Raw genomic sequence first — 18,063 nt, forward strand, 5'->3', positions numbered from 1 at the left:
CTAATTATTGTTTTCGTTCCTTTGGATAGAAATAGCAAAATGTATTCTTGGTTTTTATTGACCTCCATAAAAGCAGATGAAAAGAGTAATCAGTTATACTTTTTTATTCACTATCAATAAGACAAAGTAATTTCAAATACAGTAAACCTTTAAAACTCTCAGGAGCAACTTTAAAATAAATGTAGCAAATAAAAATGTTAAAAAAATTATAATGATTTAGTTACATGAAATGTCAGTTTGCAATAGTTGCATAACTTTTGTATTGTTAGGTTTGTATTTACTAAAACTTCTAAAAAGGAATAGTGGAGGCGTTACCCAAAGCAACCAATCACATTCTAGCTTGAGTATCGTTTATTTTTTTTACATTCTCGAAAATGATAGCTGGAATGTGATTGATGCTCTGGGTAAAACCTCCACTTTTACTTTCTAGAAGTGTTAGAATATATACCCCTTTTACTTTACAAAGTTCACCCTGTAGAACTGTGGTTTCTATGATTTATCTGATCATAGATTGTTAATCTAATCCGTCCTTGCTGAGGATGTTCTTCGTGAAGCTTGTTGCTTGATGGGTGTCCTTTGAAAATGTAGCAGCGGAGTTGCCCTAGAAGTAATCGGGTTTTCACATGAATCACTTTACCAGTATATAAAGTACAAAAATTATGTTGGATATATGCAAAATATGTCTATTTTTCAGATATTCCTCAAGGGTCACCACAGATGGTAAGGAGAGATATAGGGCTTTCAGTAACACACAGGTAAGATATCACAATGAATTGGAAATTGTACAAAATACATATATTTTGTGTGTCATGGAGCTTAAATTAACACTAATATATATGGGTAAACCATATGCAGGGCATTTTCTTGTTGCATTTAATGTGGTCATTAATAGAAAATCACCATTTATTTTTGGTGGGGTGATAATCTGATAATACCCCTTTGAGACAGAGATTTGGAACCGGGATATTGCTGGGGCAAGCCGGGTCGACCCGGATCCTTTCTCTGTGTAAAAGGGTCTACTCGGGTCCAGAGTCCTCAACACTGGTCACTGCCAGGTTTATTCCCAGGACCGACTCGGGTCGGCTGTAGTGTGAATGTTGCGACCTGGATTATTCGGGTATGGGTCGACCCAATTTAGGTTGACCCCTCGACCACTGAAGGTTGACATTGCCCTTAGCTCGACATGTTCTAGGTCGACAGGTCAAAAGGCCGACTTTTTTTTCCCTGTATTTGGTGTCGTTTTCTCTGCAAAGTGACGGGGAACCCAAATTAGTGCACCGTGTCCCCTCGCATGGCTCGCGCGGGCAAGATTACCGTTCCATTCACGTGGATCGCTAAGTATGAAAAAATCCCAAAAATGAAGAAAAAAATGTCCCTTTGACCTATCGACATAACGGCCATGTCGACCTTCAGTGGTCGACCTGAGTGTCGACCTAAGTTGGGTCGACCTAACGACCGTATCCCGATTATTCGACCTGGGTTACCTTCAAAGCTGCTGATTGGCTGTGTATCTGGTGGCCCTTCTCAAGGGAGTGTCTAAAGCAGTGTTTGCCAACCTCGGTCCTCAAGGCACACTAACAGTCCTGGTTTTAGTGCTATCACTGCTTGAACACAGGTGACTTAATTAGTACCTCAGCTATTTTGATTTAACCATCTGTGCTGCAGCCTGGATATCACTAAAACCTGCACTGTTGGTGTGCCTTGAGGGCCGCGGTTGGGAATGCCTGGTCTAAAGTAACATGCAGGACAGTGATGGAATATCGGGTTGGTAACTATTATTGGCCAATGGAAACATAATTAATTGTTTTGGAAATATCACGTTTTTATTAAAAAAAATAACACCCAAAAAACATACTTAGATGTCTTATACCCCTTTCTCACCAAAATCCAGGTCTGACCCGGGATTTTGAACATGGTTCCAAAACGGGTCCGACCCGGGTTATTCCTGAGTTGGCACCGTTTATACTGCAAACAGCCAACATCATCATCAAGCGCCGGGATCCGGCTCTCCCTTTACTGTAAACAGGGCATAGGTCAGATCGTTCACATTGCCTCACTGTAGCCTAGGCCGCTACCCGGGTTGATTTCCAGTGTCACTCGACCTGTGGTGTTTTTTTCCGGGTACCCTTTCACACCGAGCCATAACGAGTTAACCAGGCTATAACTTGGGTCAAAGCTGTGGTGTGGAAGGGGTATTACGTAGCTGCCTTCCTTAGCCGTATTTTGACTGTGTTGTGTTTTATGTATTTGTAATACTTAAAAAAAATAAAAATAAAAAATCAAATTTACCTTGTCAAAGTTCATGGGCATGTGTCTATATTTGTACATACTTTATGCTGTAGCTTTTTTTTTAGATGGCGTAAGAGCAATGTACAGACAAAAACGTAATTGTTAAGGGTGATTTGTTTGTTGTGGGAATGCTTCCAGAACTTTACATAGACAATGAAATGGTGTCATACAAATAATGTAAGGACTGGAACAGTATTCTAAATGAAGTGTTTTTACAAAAGTGTAAGAAGCAGTGTTCAGGTCATGTTATTCTACAGGTGTACCCATTTTATTCTGGCATACTGTGTCCTACTGAGTTGAAGTGTTAATCAAAAACAGGTGTCTACAGCATAAAGCACTGCACCAAGGGCGTAGCTACCATATATGCAGGGAGTGCAGCTGCTATGGGACCCAGAGCCGAGAGGGGCCATCTTCCCTGTCACAGTTACATGTGTTATATACAAGGGCGTAGCTACCATAGATGTAGGGAGTGCAGCTGCTTTGGGGCCCAGAGCTGAGGGGCCACCTTCCCTGTCACAGTTGCATGTATTATAAACATATTTCACCATTGAGTGATACATAGGGGCCCTTACAAACGTTCTCCTTGGGGCCTACAATGTATCTAGTTGTGCCCCTGGACCTGCTCATTGTAATGTGATATAAAATGAACTGGACAGTATTATAATGTTACATGAACTGGAGCACTGTAATTTGCCACAATATGAAGTGGAGGCAGTATAGTTTAGCATAATAGGAAGTGGGTACACTACTGTAGCAAAGTATAAACTTGGGGGCACTGTAATGGGGCATAATATGAACTGGGGGTTCTGTATGTCATAATGTCAGTTGGGGGTACTGTGTTACATAATATGAATTGGCAGCCCTACTATGTGACATAATATGAACTAGAGCACTAGTAAAGTTCATAAAATAAACTAGTACACTACTATGGGGAATACATTAATAAAGGAACTACTATGAATTCGAAAATGAACTACTGTATGGGGCATGAAATTAACAACTGCTGTGGAGATATGTCTCTCTAGAACCATTGGGACAGGGGCCCCTTCAAAATGTTTCTATGGGGCCCTCAAAGATCTGGCTACACCCCTGCACTGCACTGTTTAAACAATAATTAAATCCCTTGTAAAATGGGACATGGCCATTAATGCTGCATTCACACCGCAAATGCCGGGTCCTACCCGGTAAGACAAACGTGTACTTACCGGGTGGGATCCGGCATTTGCGCTCCGTTGCAGGCTTCCCGACCCGGCAATATACCGGGTCGGTTGCCATGACAACGGAGGCCGCAGCAGCAGCAGGGGCGGGGGTGGAGGCGGCGTCGGGAGATGAGCTCATCTCCAGCGCCGCCTCTCCCTATCCTGTGAATGGGAACCGTGTCGCATCGACACGGCTCCCATTCACACCGCACCTGACCCGGTAATCAACCCGGGTAAAACCCTTCTTTTTTACCGGGTTGATTTACCGGGTCAGGCGACCCGCTAAATCGCCCAGTGTGCTTTCACATCGCACACTGACCCGGTTCGACACGGCAATATGCCGTGTCGGTACCGGGTTATTTGTGCGATGTGAAAGGGGTATAACCTAAGTGAAAAAGCAGCATAGTTTAAAGCAGCCATGTGGCGCCGCCTTTGTGGTTTGAATAACATGTCTTTTTGTTTCTATTATCTTTATACATTGCATGGACTTCAAAATTATTCATATGTGTTCCTGTTTATTTTAACAGATTTTCTACAAAATCTTGGTTATCTCAAATGTGTCACGTTTGTCAAAAGAGTATGATGTTCGGAGTTAAATGTAAACACTGCAGGTAAATGATGCAAAGTTGCCTGATGTTCTCTATTGTGTTTTATGTGTTTTCATGTCAAGTGTGTACTCGAGGAGTAACATGCGGTAGCATGCATGACCGTTCTGTAGGGAGCATAAAGTCTGACAGCATTTACCAATGCTAATAATATAATATTAGGAGTTGATTATACATACAGATGAGTCCTTGCTAAGCTTTGCTAAAATCACGCCACAGACACCTCCATTTTGTGGCGCACCATATTATTGGCCATGTTCGATTTCTCTCAATGATCCCTGTTTTTCTATATAGGCAATATTCAAATAAAATAGCTAAAACTAATGCAGAAGTAGCAGAACACCAGCATAAAGTAACAAAGAACATTAATACTACTCAACATTGCTGTCTGTCCAAAAGACTGACAATACAGCTAAACGTGAAAACGCATGCTGTAGATACAGTATAATGCAGTGATCTATGGCATACAGTATGTGACAACAATGTATGACTACATGAGTTTCCATTTTAGTCACATTGTCAGTTTTATGGATAGAACGCAGCATTGACTGTCCTTAATGTTCTTTCTACTTTTTATCTAATAATTCACTATTTTTACTTTAATATTCTGCTACTTGCTTTGCTGATTTGTTTAGATTTTTGCTACTTTTATGTGAATTTTCACAATTGAAAGTGCTATGTGAATTTTAGAATAGACAAGCAGAATTGCGAAAATCCACTCACAAAACCTTAGCGCAAGATAGTGTCATTACTGCAGAACACCATCTTGCACCACTCTATTGCTTTTGAGAGCAATCTTGTCAAAAAATTATGTATCTAAATGTACAAAGCACACCAAAGTGTAATACTGTAAAAATGTATAGCTTTAATATTTAAAACAGCATAACCATATGTACGCACAGAATATCAGAATCAGGATTAACAATAAAGGAGGGTATTCCTGACCAGAAGAAAATACTTCAGAAATGCACACAGCAGGTATCTTTTTTTTGTCTTTCTACTCCAGTTTGACAGGTGCCCATGCCCCAGTCAGACTCCCGCCTTCCACTGTCCCACTGTCCTAGAAATATCTGTTTAGAGGCCCACAGTGTTCCAAATAGGGCTAGACGTGTTTCCTCAAAAACCAGACCTGTTCAGACCTCTGTGTTTTGTTTTTTTGCAAAACCACATTGTTGTGTTTGGCTTTGGGTTTCACTATTAAACATACTGACCAGTATCAGTCTGTAGGAAAAACTGTAGAATGTTCTAGCAAAACAGCTCACTCTACTAAGACTCTGCTCTGGATTTCTCATGTGCGTTAGAAGTGGGTAAATTTCCACATATAACATGCTTTACAATAAACTTCAGAATTTCTTTAAAAAAATGAATTGACTGCCCAGAAGGTGCTATTCATGGACCGTAACATGTTTGGACGTTTTTGGAATTCAGCAATATCTAACAGGTCATTGCAGCTCCTGCACAAATTCTACAATGACCCCAACAGGAGCAAAAGGTAGTAATTAGGTGGAATTTCTCCCTTTATATACTTCAACCACTTGAAGAACTGCAACAAGCCATCAAGACCTACATATCAAGCCATGAATTAGTAAGAGCGGGGCCATGATTAGTTACCTTACTGCACTGGAGAATCTTTCTGGAATTTTGCAGGCTACTCAAACTATTCCAACTTGTAACAAACCTAAGTCAGTAAAAAATGCTGACAGCCTGAGTCAAGTAATACCCCTAATGAACAAACTGAAAAAGGAGATAGAGAACCTGAAGGAGGATATGGTGAAAACATGGAAGTAAGAGATTCTGGCAAAAAGTATGTCAACCTTGAAGATCAAGTTGTCCATTCACTTTTCCCAGACCCAAGTGTTTGCGGCATCTTGGAATTTCACTACATTACTATATTTTGGCAACTGTGCTTTATCCTAGGTTTAAGTCATGTAATGTCTGTCTTTCCAATTGACACAGTTCCTAAGAATGGGTACACAACAGATCGACAGACAAACAATGCAATGTTCATTCTGATTTCCCTTCATTCCAGAGCAAACTATATAGGGGCATACACAATGTGCAGTGCTTCAAGCGACTGCACAATATATCATATGGTTTGATCACATATGAGTTATCGTTGCTCCTGTACACACTATGCAACCATCTTTAACATCCCTGGGAAGTTTGAATAATGGGCTGTACAGATACTGTATGAACCATATATCTGTCGCCTGGTTGACCGTATACATTGAACGATGTTCACCACATTGTTTACGACATCTTCCCATCTGACGTGCAGTACAGAAGATTAGAAGGGGTGTGATACAGAGGCTGGATATTATAAAGGTCGTCAGGGTCAAAAGGTCGGCTTGATAAAGGTTGACACAAAAGTTTCTTTATGTTATTTGGAGTTTTTAAACATATTTCACCCAAATTTGTCGCTCGGCACACGTTGGGCTCGCTTACTACAGGTAATATTTTGTGACATGTATAGTAAATGCAGCAAAAGTTGTAAAAACATGGAAAAAAAACATAAAAACATGTGTCAACTATATGTGTGCCGGCCTTTTTCATGTTGATCTTTTGAACCTGTCAACCATTTGAACGCCGACCTTTTGACCCTGTCAACCTTTTGAATGTCGACTCTATGGTGTCAACCTATTGCCTGTCAACCTTGCATCTGTCTATCAACCACCTCCCATTAGAAGATGTGATTAACTATGTAGATGATTACGCCGTTGTGCATACACATTAGACAATATGGAGGTTGTATGTTGTTCCAGTTCACCTCAAAATGACAAATAGTCCAATATATCTTGTGATGTATATCCAGCCATTTGCAAAAATGTTGTGGTGAGCAAGTTGTCTGGAGTTTCATGTTACTGATCATAATTTTCTCTTTTTGACACTGCAAGAATTTTTTATTTTTTTTGTTATCATTTTTAATTGGATCCCCAGGAAGTTTCTTATAAACCTGTCTTCACTAAGCTGAGTTTTAATTCCTCATCTTTAGTTACAGTATTAATATCTTGGACCACTATGGCATTCCCTTTGTTTACTGGACTGTGACATATAATTATGATATAATATTGATGCATTTGATTCAGTGATTTTATTTCAAGTATAAGTTCAAGTTTCTGCAAGCTTTGTAACCTTAAAAGCCTTAGATATAATTTGATGTTTGTGGTCCAGAAGAGGAGCATGATCTCAAACTTAAAAACTTATCAAACGTTGGTCCATGTTTGTTGATGTTAAAAATGTTCCTTTAATCACAATTTCTGGGCAAATCTATGAAAGTCTACATCTATTCATGTATTGATTACTTTTATTACATCTGCAGTAAATATTCTAGATGATAAATTGAAACTTAAGGTCTGTATCCTATACTGCGGCTAATTACCACCCCTGTGGCTATCCAGTTAGTTCCGATGCTGGAATCTATCTGGGATTTTTTAGTGTACCTCAGGCAGCCAAAATAAAATCTCCACTAAGCATGCATTTTTTTGCTGATAGCGAGCGCAAAAATACATAGGTCCGCAACTTTTCGCAGATCCTATGTGTTTTTGCACGAAAAGGGAAAGTTTTCCTGAAGTAAGAAACAGGGCTAATTGGATAGCCCACAAAAAAAAAAAAAAATCAGTGCAAAGCAAAAAAAGAATTACGAACTCCCTTTTGTTTTTTGAGGACTGAAGTATTTTTGGGTCTGTTTGGATACCCTCCTAAATGTTTTTGACAGTTTCCTTTTTGGATTCTTTAGTTTTGCACCCCATGGTGGGTAAGCGGCCTCCCTTTGGTCCCTGTTTCTCTTCATTAATCACCCAATTTCATGATGGCAAAATCTCTGTAATTATTAGAGGTATAATTCCTTTTACTTTGTCCCTTACTCCATTGTCTAGACTAGAGTGCCTGTGGGTATATCTGTTATCTCTGCGTCACGGTTCCCCAAAACCATCAATATATCTTGTTCTCACCCTAATATAATAATATATACAGTGCTCAAAGTGGGGCTAGCATAATACTATGACATTTCCATACCACCACTTCTAAATCTCCACTTCCATCACTGTGTGTGTGCGCGCATGTGTGTGTCTTTCGATCTATTGGATGGTTTAACATAACTTTTTTATTTTTTGACCTGCAGGTTAAAATGTCATAACAAATGCACAAAAGAAGCCCCACCGTGTAGAATATCATTCCTTCCTTGTAAGTTACATTTTTATTTGGGAGTAGGAGTGGTAGCCCTCACAATTCTACATTGCAGTAAAGAAATACATAATTTATTTTTCTTTTCTTTTTTAACCACAGTACCAAAAATAAGAAGAACGGAGTCTGTGCCATCAGATATTAACAACCAGGTGGATAGACCTGCAGAGCCGCTGTTTGGGACTCTTCCAAAAGCTCTCACTAAGAAGGTATCTAGAACATGGAGTATTGTAACATGTCTAGTGACTGCTTTCCCAATTATAATTATATATGCACACACTAAATCTTTTTTTTTTCTTTTTTCCATATTCTAAACGTAGCCACTGACTTAAAGGTTTAGTTTTATTATAAACCGTTATACATAATATAGACTTAATTTCAATCTGATTTGTAAGCATTGTGTGATGGCTAGCAGTTTACGTAAATGATTTCCCACGTCTAGTAATATCGTAGAAAGTGTTTTCTATTATTGGTGCCAAAATTCCTAGCTAACTCATTCATAGCTAGGGGAGACAGCAGTCTCATGGGAGTGTCGTGGCCCTATAGCCAGAGTTGCATCCTATTCTAAGACATGCACAGTGGAGTCACAAGGGGGATGCGGGCCGCACTAGGGTGGCACCAAAACACCGGCTACTCCACAGTGACAGGAGCCAGATGCTGCAGTGTGAAATTATACTGCAGCCCCTGGCTCCTGTCTCTAAGAAAGAGTTGGCCGTGCAATAAGTGTCTCTCTAGGGGTTGGTGACACCTGGTGTGGGCAATTGCCCGCAATGTGCGCCTGAAAAGGGGCATGGCCTCTGGAGAGCCTCTGTTCTACAGCACTTTGGGGGAGTGCTCAGCATCCCGGAGATGCTGAGCACTCCACCAAAGTGCTGTAGAACAGGGGCTCTCCAGAGGCCACGCCTCCTTTCAGCGCGATCACACCCCTTTTTGGGTGCCCACTGTGGGCTATTGGCCACACATGGTGTCACTGACCCCGGTGCTGCCACAGGTCATGTATATACTGATGTTACGTCTATTTTAGATGGATCTCTTGGGGTAAAGTGTAAGTGCCTGATGATGACAATTGCGATGTGTACATGCATATACAGATGTTTCCTTTGTCATCCTGCTGGTAATTGTTTGCTGTGTTACTATGCATCGCAGCAGCAGTTACCCGCAGCCTGCTACGACTAGCAGCGGCGTGCATACGCTCTATACTCTCCTATGGAAGCGGGTGCGCACGCACGTGCCCAGAGGTACACTTCACGGCAAACAAGCTGCGTGTACCGCAAATCATTTACAAGCTGACAGAGGACACATCTGTAGTAACATTAGCAGTCCATTTTGAAATCCTTCTGCATTCCGTATCCGGCAGCATAAGGACATGTGTGCAGCTCAATATCAGGCCCTATGTCTCTTCCAGCTGAGTGCTTTTTCTGTGTGCTAGAAAATGTTTTTATTTGGAGAGGTGACTGGAAATAATAAATTCTTATTTTACTTTCAACCAGTTTATTTATCTATGTTTTTAATAGGACCATCCACCAGCAATAAACCACTTGGATTCAAGCAGCAACCCATCTTCAACCACTTCTTCTACACCTTCTTCACCAGCACCCTTCCAGTCCTCAAATCCGCCAAGTGCTACCACCCCACCAAACCCATCTCCAATGGGTTACAGAGACAGTCGTTTCAATTTTCCAGGTAACATATTTGATGGATATGCTGCATTGGTGACGTGTCCATGTAATTGGTGATGTAGACAACCAAGAAAATGAAAAGGTTGTGGAATTAAAACAGTTACTGTAGAATGTGTCTTTTGTTTTAAGTATTTTTTTTACATTAATATTCAGCTTATCAGTTTTACAAGCACTGGGCCAAATAAACAAAAATGGATTTAAATTTGCCTTTAAATTTAATTCTTTTGCCATTTGTAAAAATTCTTTGAAAAGAGTATGAGGTCTTTTTATGTGGACGGAGATAACGTATCAGCCAATCAGCTCCTAACTGCCATGTCACAAACTGTGTTTGAAAAATGACAGTTAGGAGCTGGTTGGTTGGGACTTTATCTCCATCCAAGGTTTAGTAAATAGACCCCTATATTTTTAAACTTTTTCCCCCTATATCTGGAGGCCCAGCCCTGTGTCCTATCACTGCCTCTTGCTGTGCTGAAGCAGCGAGGTGCACTGTGTTAACTACTGTTTGTTGCTACTCCTGCCAAACACGCAGCTTGGATTAATTGCAAAATTGTTTTCTAGTTGCACCTCACTGTGCAAGCTTCTGTACAGATAGGTGTCTGGTGCTATAAAGCTCCTTTTTACGTTTTTGTGAAGAAACTCTTTTGTGCTCATTATCCTATTCACAGTTGATATAGCTTTCAGTCACTAACGAGAAGTTTTGAACACAGTCTTTAAAATGTTGGAACACTACATTACCTCATGCATTAACTTACATTACCAGTGCAGTGCATTTTATTAGTACAGTTGTGTCCAATGACATCTAGCTTCCCTGCATGTTAAACAGCCCGGTGTGACTTTGTAGAGCAGAGCATCTTTTTGTGCAACTTTTTTCATTAAAATGTGTCTGATTTGCAAAATGATGTGAATGGGACACACAAGCAGCTTTTACGGGTTAAAATTATATGCGGCATGCCTATATTCAGTGTGTGATCACAACTGTATCTGCATATGAAATACTATAAAACACTAATGTAGAATTTTGTATGCAGATACAGGTGCACACAGAATATAGGCATGCCGCATATAATTTTAATCAGAAAAGTCTGCTTCCGTATCTTATTCACATAATGATGCGAATAAGACACATGTTGGCAAAAATAAGATACTCGACACCAATAGAGTTGCACGGGACCTGTCAGCTCACTGATGCCAGGCACTGCCAGCTGTATTGAGACTAGATGTACGAGGACACACCTGTAGTAGTGCAGTGCATTCATTACATGGAAAACAAAGCTAAAATGCTTATCTAAAGCAACATAATTTCATGTATTTTTACACACAGTATATGTAACAACAAGACATTAAAGTGACATTAAAGGCATTTTTTTTATCTAATTCCACTTTTGTAAATATTGGCCTCATTTGTACTGTATATCATTTGTGCATAGGTAGGTAAAGTAGTTGATGCCCGCTCGGGTTTCCAGTTATATTATTTGTGAGGTCACCGTTAAATGGCACAAGCAATGGCTACATGTCCAAGTGGGACATGTATGGAGCCCTATAGGTGTTATTATTCAGTATATTCAAGAGCTGTTTACTGTAAGTGTCATGGTGGTTATAAATGATTTAAGCCAAGGCTGGACAGTGTGTGACCATGGATAACATGTAGCTCTCTAATTGTTTTTCTTTTAAGCATGCCTATGTACTATCAGATGTATTTGTAGTTTAAAAGATTATGGTATGCGAGTGTATACATATATTGCCCAGCCAGTCTGAACCAAAAAGGAGACCAGAAATTGCATATACAGGAGGTCACTCCCTCGGTAGCGAGCTCACGCAGTTGTATTCTTGTGGAATGCTTTAGAGTACAGCTGCATTCTGCATGTATCTGATTGTTATGTAATTTACCTTTTCTCCTCCTTGCATGCTATGTGAATAACAAACTGTGAAATGTCCACATGAACACAGCTTTAGCCAAACAGGGTGTAAACTCCAATTATTTTCTGGGGGGAAAAAAAAAGAATGTTGCATACTATGGGCAAATACTTTTATATCCAAATTTAGATAACCGTCCTCATCATTGTAATTTGAGCAGCAGAACCAAAAATGTGTGAGTGCATAGCAAAACTTGCGTGTATCAGTGTGGTCTGTTGAATCTTTGGTGTATGTCACCACTGCATGATCCTCCATCATTATCATTGTATATGAAATTAAACACCAAATTATTTGAAACAAAGGGCTTGATTTAATCAGCCACGAGGGGGACAAGTTGCTGTTGCGGAAGCATCGGCAATACCACTTCAACATCTGCCTTGTTCTCAGGGATTTAAATCAGAGAGTCTGAACATGTGGCCGCACTTAGGGCCTATTGTACGCATATCGGTCTGTGTTTTCTTACTGTGTATGCGCCTGTGCTGCAGTGCGTACGCACAGCGAGTGAATTGTGATAGTGGTCGCACTGAAGAATTAGTTGCAGAGTGAGTGACAGGAAGACAGCGTTTGAGGGTGGTAACGGGTAAAAGTAGGCGTGTCATGGGTTTTCTGGGTGTGCAGAAATTAGCAGTTGCGATTTTACTTGCCGATGCGTCCCGGGAGAGCAGCTCTGCCTGCGCGTCTACAGAGGCACTCAGAATCCATGACAAGACCCAATTTGCTATGATGGTACTGATGTATCAGCAATTATATGCCGTTGGATAGAAAGGATGCAACAGCAGTGGGCATCCCTATGCTCAGGTTAGCTTCTGCCCTTATTAGCATATAATCACAATTGCATACGTCATCTGAATCAGGCCCTAACTCGTATATACTCACAAGCTAATCTAATTGAATCAACCCAAAAAGTTTAAAGTGTTAGTAATCCACTAGAATTACTGCTTGTGATCATTTCTTCCAAGTGCCATTAGTGAAACATGTGCAAAAAAATACAAACATGTAAGGCACTTTGCAGGTTCTTTTTAGTTACCGTTCCCTAACGATGGCATTTATGTATCTATCTTGTTTAAAATCTAGTATTTACACCCCAGTATTGCTAGGGTTAAGCATGTAAATCACATGTAATACAGAAAGATGCCAAAACAAAAATAGCATAGTGGAGCCAGTAAGACCAACAGCTGTGTGCCTTGGTTCACTTGCAGCTGTGCACTTCCCTCACTCAATCACTGACACAAGGAGAACTCGTCCAGGCTTTTAGCCTTCAATATGCCACCATGAGGTTTACACAAATGTGACCATGGAAAAAATGAGACATCTGATATCTCTGCCTTATTTCTAATTTTTCAGTATAGAGAATCCATCATCCAGCACATAATTGGGACTTTACAGGTGTAAACACATCACTAATGAGGGTGTACAGGGTGTGTTTGAACACATTGCCTGCGTGCCTGCGTATCACGTGGTTAAAGTACAATACAGTCAGAATGATAAATGCAAATTAGCTTTCAGCTCCTGTTGAGAGTAGGTATTTCCAACCTCAGTTCTCAAGGTACACTAACAGTCCAGGTTTTAGTTATATCCAGGCTTGAGCACAATTGACTTATGGGATAATTCACCAAGGATTGCAATTGCACAGCTGTTTGCAGCAGCTTTGCGATTGCAATCCTTAGCAATGCAAATGCAGGAATAGGTGCATACAATCTCCTCTCTGCATTTGCGATGCAAACACATATGTAGGCGGAGTAAGGGCTGTAGCACACGCGCCGGTTTCTTCCGGATGGAAAAAAGCCGGACAAACTTTGTCCGGCTTCTTGCCATCCGGGGGGGTCTTTCACACAGAACTGCTTTGAGCCGTGTGTGATGCTCTGCGCATGCGCAGCATTAGACACGGCTTGGGAAAAAAAAGTTGTGTGTGAAAGCTCCCCTTCACACACACAGTTCACTGACTGCAAAGATGGAACGGCCCCGGCCCGGCAGCCGGACCTTCCAGTGGATATTTCCGGCTGCAACCCGGCAGCCGGGCCGGGGCCGTGAAGTGTTAAAGGACCCTACACCTCACACTGTTCATTACAATGCCGGCACGGGAAAAAGCCCTCCGGCTTTTTCCCGGCCGGCAAAATCCGGCTCGTGTGTTTCAGCCCTAAGCCTTAGCTTACTCAGGCTTGTCATGGCAGGTGGCTATGCGACGCAGTTGTTGGCCTCACCACTCCCGGAAACGCCGGCCGCCCCCAGTCCTTCCACGCAAACTCCTCTGCCTGTCAGTCAGGCAGAAGCGTTCGCATGCACAGGACCCGACCATCGGGAAATGTAGTAAGGATCACATAAGCGATCCTTACTGAAGCACCCCCTTAATTAGTACCTCAGTTAATTTGATTTAACCATCTGTGCTGAAGCCTGGATATCCCTAAAACCTGCACTGTAGTGTGCCTTGAGGACTGCGGTTGGTTATGCCTGTGTTAGAGCATAGCGTAATGTGAGGCTGTACACACTTCCAGGTTTTATAGGCCCTACACACTGGCCGATTTTCTGAAAGATATGAACGATCTCGTTCATAAATGAACGAGAACTCGTTCATATCTTTCAGTGTGGAGACTCCAGCGATTAACGATGCGCGGCCCCGCGCTCGTTCATCGCTGGTCTCCTGTCGGCTGTGCATGCAGGCCAATATGGACGATCTCGTCCATATTTGCCTGCACTTCAATGCAGCCGCGTGACGGGGGGAGTGAAGAAACTTCACTCCCCCCGTCTCACTCCCCCCGTCACTGCCCCCCCGCCGCCGGGTCGCTCGTCGGCCGTTTCGGCCGTCGGGCACCTCGGCGGCGCATCGTCAAATGAGTAGGGCCCCTTAGAGTAGGTATTGCTTATTCTGTGCTAGCACAGGACACAGACAGAAATAAGCAATGTTTCTGATTATCATGAATATGCCTCTATACATCCAACATTTATCTAATTCTTTACCTTAATATGTAAAATATGGAGCAATATGTAATAGCCTACTATGTGCAGGCTATTCTGAATTTTCTCTATCGTCCTAAGTGGATGCTGGGGTTCCTGAAAGGACCATGGGGAATAGCGGCTCCGCAGGAGACAGGGCACAAAAGTAAAGCTTTTACAGGTCAGGTGGTGTGTACTGGCTCCTCCCCCTATGACCCTCCTCCAGACTCCAGTTAGATTTTTGTGCCCGGCCGAGAAGGGTGCAATTCTAGGTGGCTCTCATAAAGAGCTGCTTAGAGAGTTTAGCTTAGGTTTTTTATTTTACAGTGATTCCTGCTGGCAACAGGATCACTGCAACGAGGGACAGAGGGGAGAAGAAGTGAACTCACCTGCGTGCAGGATGGATTGGCTTCTTGGCTACTGGACATGAAGCTCCAGAGGGACGATCACAGGTACAGCCTGGATGGTCACCGGAGCCACGCCGCCGGCCCCCTCACAGATGCTGAAGCAAGAAGAGGTCCAGAATCGGCGGCTGAAGACTCCTGCAGTCTTCTTAAGGTAGCGCACAGCACTGCAGCTGTGCGCCATTTTCCTCTCAGCACACTTCACACGGCAGTCACTGAGGGTGCAGGGCGCTGGGGGGGGGCGCCCTGGGAGGCAAATGAAAACCTTTAAAAAGGCTAAAAATACCTCACATATAGCCCCAGAGGCTATATGGAGATATTTACCCCTGCCTAAATGTACTAAATAGCGGGAGACGAGCCCGCCGAAAAAGGGGCGGGGCCTATCTCCTCAGCACACGGCGCCATTTTCTGTCACAGCTCCGCTGGTCAGGAAGGCTCCCAGGTCTCTCCCCTGCACTGCACTACAGAAACAGGGTATAACAGAGAGGGGGGGCAAAATAAATGGCAATATATTAATATAAAAGCAGCTATAAGGGAGCACTTAATCATAAGGCTATCCCTGTCATATATAGCGCTTTTTGGTGTGTGCTGGCAGACTCTCCCTCTGTCTCCCCAAAGGGCTAGTGGGTCCTGTCTTCGTATAGAGCATTCCCTGTGTGTCTGCTGTGTGTCGGTACGTGTGTGTCGACATGTATGAGGACGTTATTGGTGTGGAGGCGGAGCAATTGCCAAATATGAGGATGTCACCTCCTAGGGGGTCGACACCAGAATGGATGCCTTTATTTGTGGAATTACGGGATAGCGTCAACTCGCTTAAGCAGTCGTTTGCCGACATGAGGCGGCCGGACACTCAATTAGTGCCTGTCCAGGCGCCTCAAATACCGTCAGGGGCTGTAAAACGCCCCTTGCCTCAGTCGGTCGACACAGACCCAGACACAGGCACTGATTCCGGTGGTGAAGGTGACGAATTAACCGTATTTTCCAGTAGGGCCACACGTTATATGATTTTGGCAATAAAGGAGATGTTACATTTAGCTGATACTACAGGTACCACTAAACAGGGTATTATGTGGGGTGTGAAAAAACTACCAGTAGTTTTTACCGAATCAGAAGAATTAAATGACGTGTGTGATGAAGCGTGGGGTGCCCCGATAAAAAAACTGCTAATTTCAAAGAAGTTATTGGCTTTATACCCTTTCCCGCCAGAGGTTAGGGAGCGCTGGGAAACACCTCCTAGGGTGGACAAAGCGCTAACACGCTTATCAAAACAAGTGGCGTTACCCTCTCCTGAGACGGCCGCACTTAAAGATCCATCAGATATGAGGATGGAAAATATCCAAAAAGGTATATACACACATGCAGGTGTTATACTACGACCAGATATTGCGACTGCCTGGATGTGCAGTGCTGGGGTAGTTTGGTCAGAGTCCCTGATCGAAAATATTGATACCCTGGACAGGGACAATATTTTACTGTCGTTAGAACAAATAAAGGATGCATTTCTTTATATGCGTGATGCACAGAGAGATATCTGCACACTGGCATCACGGGTAAGTGCTATGTCCATTTCGGCCAGAAGAGCTTTATGGACACGACAGTGGACAGGCGATGCGTAGAGGAGTTATTTGGGGTCGGTCTATCGGATTTGGTGGCCACGGCTACGGCCGGGAAATCCACCTTTCTACCTCAAGTCACTCCCCAACAGAAAAAGGCACCGACCTTTCAACCGCAGCCCTTTCGTTCCTTTAAAAATAAGAGAGCAAAGGGCTATTCATATCTGCCACGAGGCAGAGGACGAGGGAAGAGACAGCAACAGGCAGCTCCTTCCCAGGAACAGAAGCCCTCCCCGGCTTCTACAAAAGCCTCAGCATGACGCTGGGGCTTCGCAAGCGGACTCGGGGGCGGTAGGCGGTCGTCTCAAGAATTACAGCGCGCAGTGGGCTCACTCGCAGGTAAATCCCTGGATCCTGCAGATAATATCTCAGGGGTACAGGTTGAAATTAGAGACAGAGCCACCTCGCCGTTTCCTGAAGTCTGCTTTACCAACGTCCCCCTCAGAAAGGGAGACGGTTTTGGAAGCCATTCACAAGCTGTATTCTCAGCAGGTGATAGTCAAGGTACCTCTTCTACAACAAGGGAAGGGGTATTATTCCACTCTTTTTGTGGTACCGAAGCCGGATGGCTCGGTAAGGCCTATTCTAAATCTGAAGTCCTTGAACCTGTACATAAAGAAGTTCAAGTTCAAGATGGAGTCACTCAGAGCAGTGATAGCGAACCTGGAAGAAGGGGACTTTATGGTATCCTTGGACATCAAGGATGCGTATCTCCACGTTCCAATTACCCCTCACACCAGGGGTACCTCAGGTTCGTTGTACAAAACTGTCACTATCAGTTTCAGACGCTGCCGTTTGGTTTGTCCACGGCATCTCGGGTCTTTACAAAGGTAATGGCCGAGATAATATTTCTTCTTCGAAGAAAAGGCGTATTAATTATCCCATACTTGGACGATCTCCTAATAAGGGCAAGGTCCAGAGAACAGCTAGAGATGGGTTTAGCACTATCTCAAGAGGTGCTAAAGCAGCACGGATGGATTCTGAATATTCCAAAATCCCAATTAATGCCGACAACTCGTCTGCTGTTCCTGGGGATGATTCTGGACACAGTTCAGAAAAAGGTTTTTCTTCCCGAAGAAAAAGCCAAGGAGTTATCTGACCTGGTCAGGAACCTCCTAAAACCAGGAAAGGTGTCTGTACATCAATGCACAAGAGTCCTGGGAAAAAATGGTAGCTTCTTACGAAGCAATCCCTTTCGGCAGATTCCATGCAAAGGGATCTGTTGGACAAATGGTCAGGGTCGCATC

At 42.9% G+C, this 18,063-nt stretch overlaps 1 protein-coding gene across 3 annotated transcripts in view; it reads left to right on the plus strand.

Annotated features, from left to right (window-relative positions):
* KSR1 (kinase suppressor of ras 1) overlaps nucleotides 1-18,063 on the plus strand; it is a 369,929-nt gene that overhangs the window by 282,117 nt on the left and 69,749 nt on the right. For 2 of the 3 annotated variants that reach the window (XM_063953666.1, XM_063953667.1), the window contains exons 2-6: nucleotides 695-755; nucleotides 4,016-4,093; nucleotides 8,208-8,275; nucleotides 8,378-8,484; nucleotides 9,790-9,958. In XM_063953666.1, coding sequence (XP_063809736.1) covers nucleotides 718-755; nucleotides 4,016-4,093; nucleotides 8,208-8,275; nucleotides 8,378-8,484; nucleotides 9,790-9,958 — 460 coding nt within the window. In that variant the 5' untranslated portion in view covers nucleotides 695-717. The remainder of the gene's footprint in view (nucleotides 1-694; nucleotides 756-4,015; nucleotides 4,094-8,207; nucleotides 8,276-8,377; nucleotides 8,485-9,789; nucleotides 9,959-18,063) is intronic. The other variant, XM_063953668.1, reaches the window with a different exon arrangement.

The sequence above is a fragment of the Pseudophryne corroboree genome, chromosome 2 (genome assembly GCF_028390025.1).
Source record: "Pseudophryne corroboree isolate aPseCor3 chromosome 2, aPseCor3.hap2, whole genome shotgun sequence".
Classification (NCBI taxonomy): Eukaryota; Metazoa; Chordata; class Amphibia; order Anura; family Myobatrachidae; genus Pseudophryne; species Pseudophryne corroboree.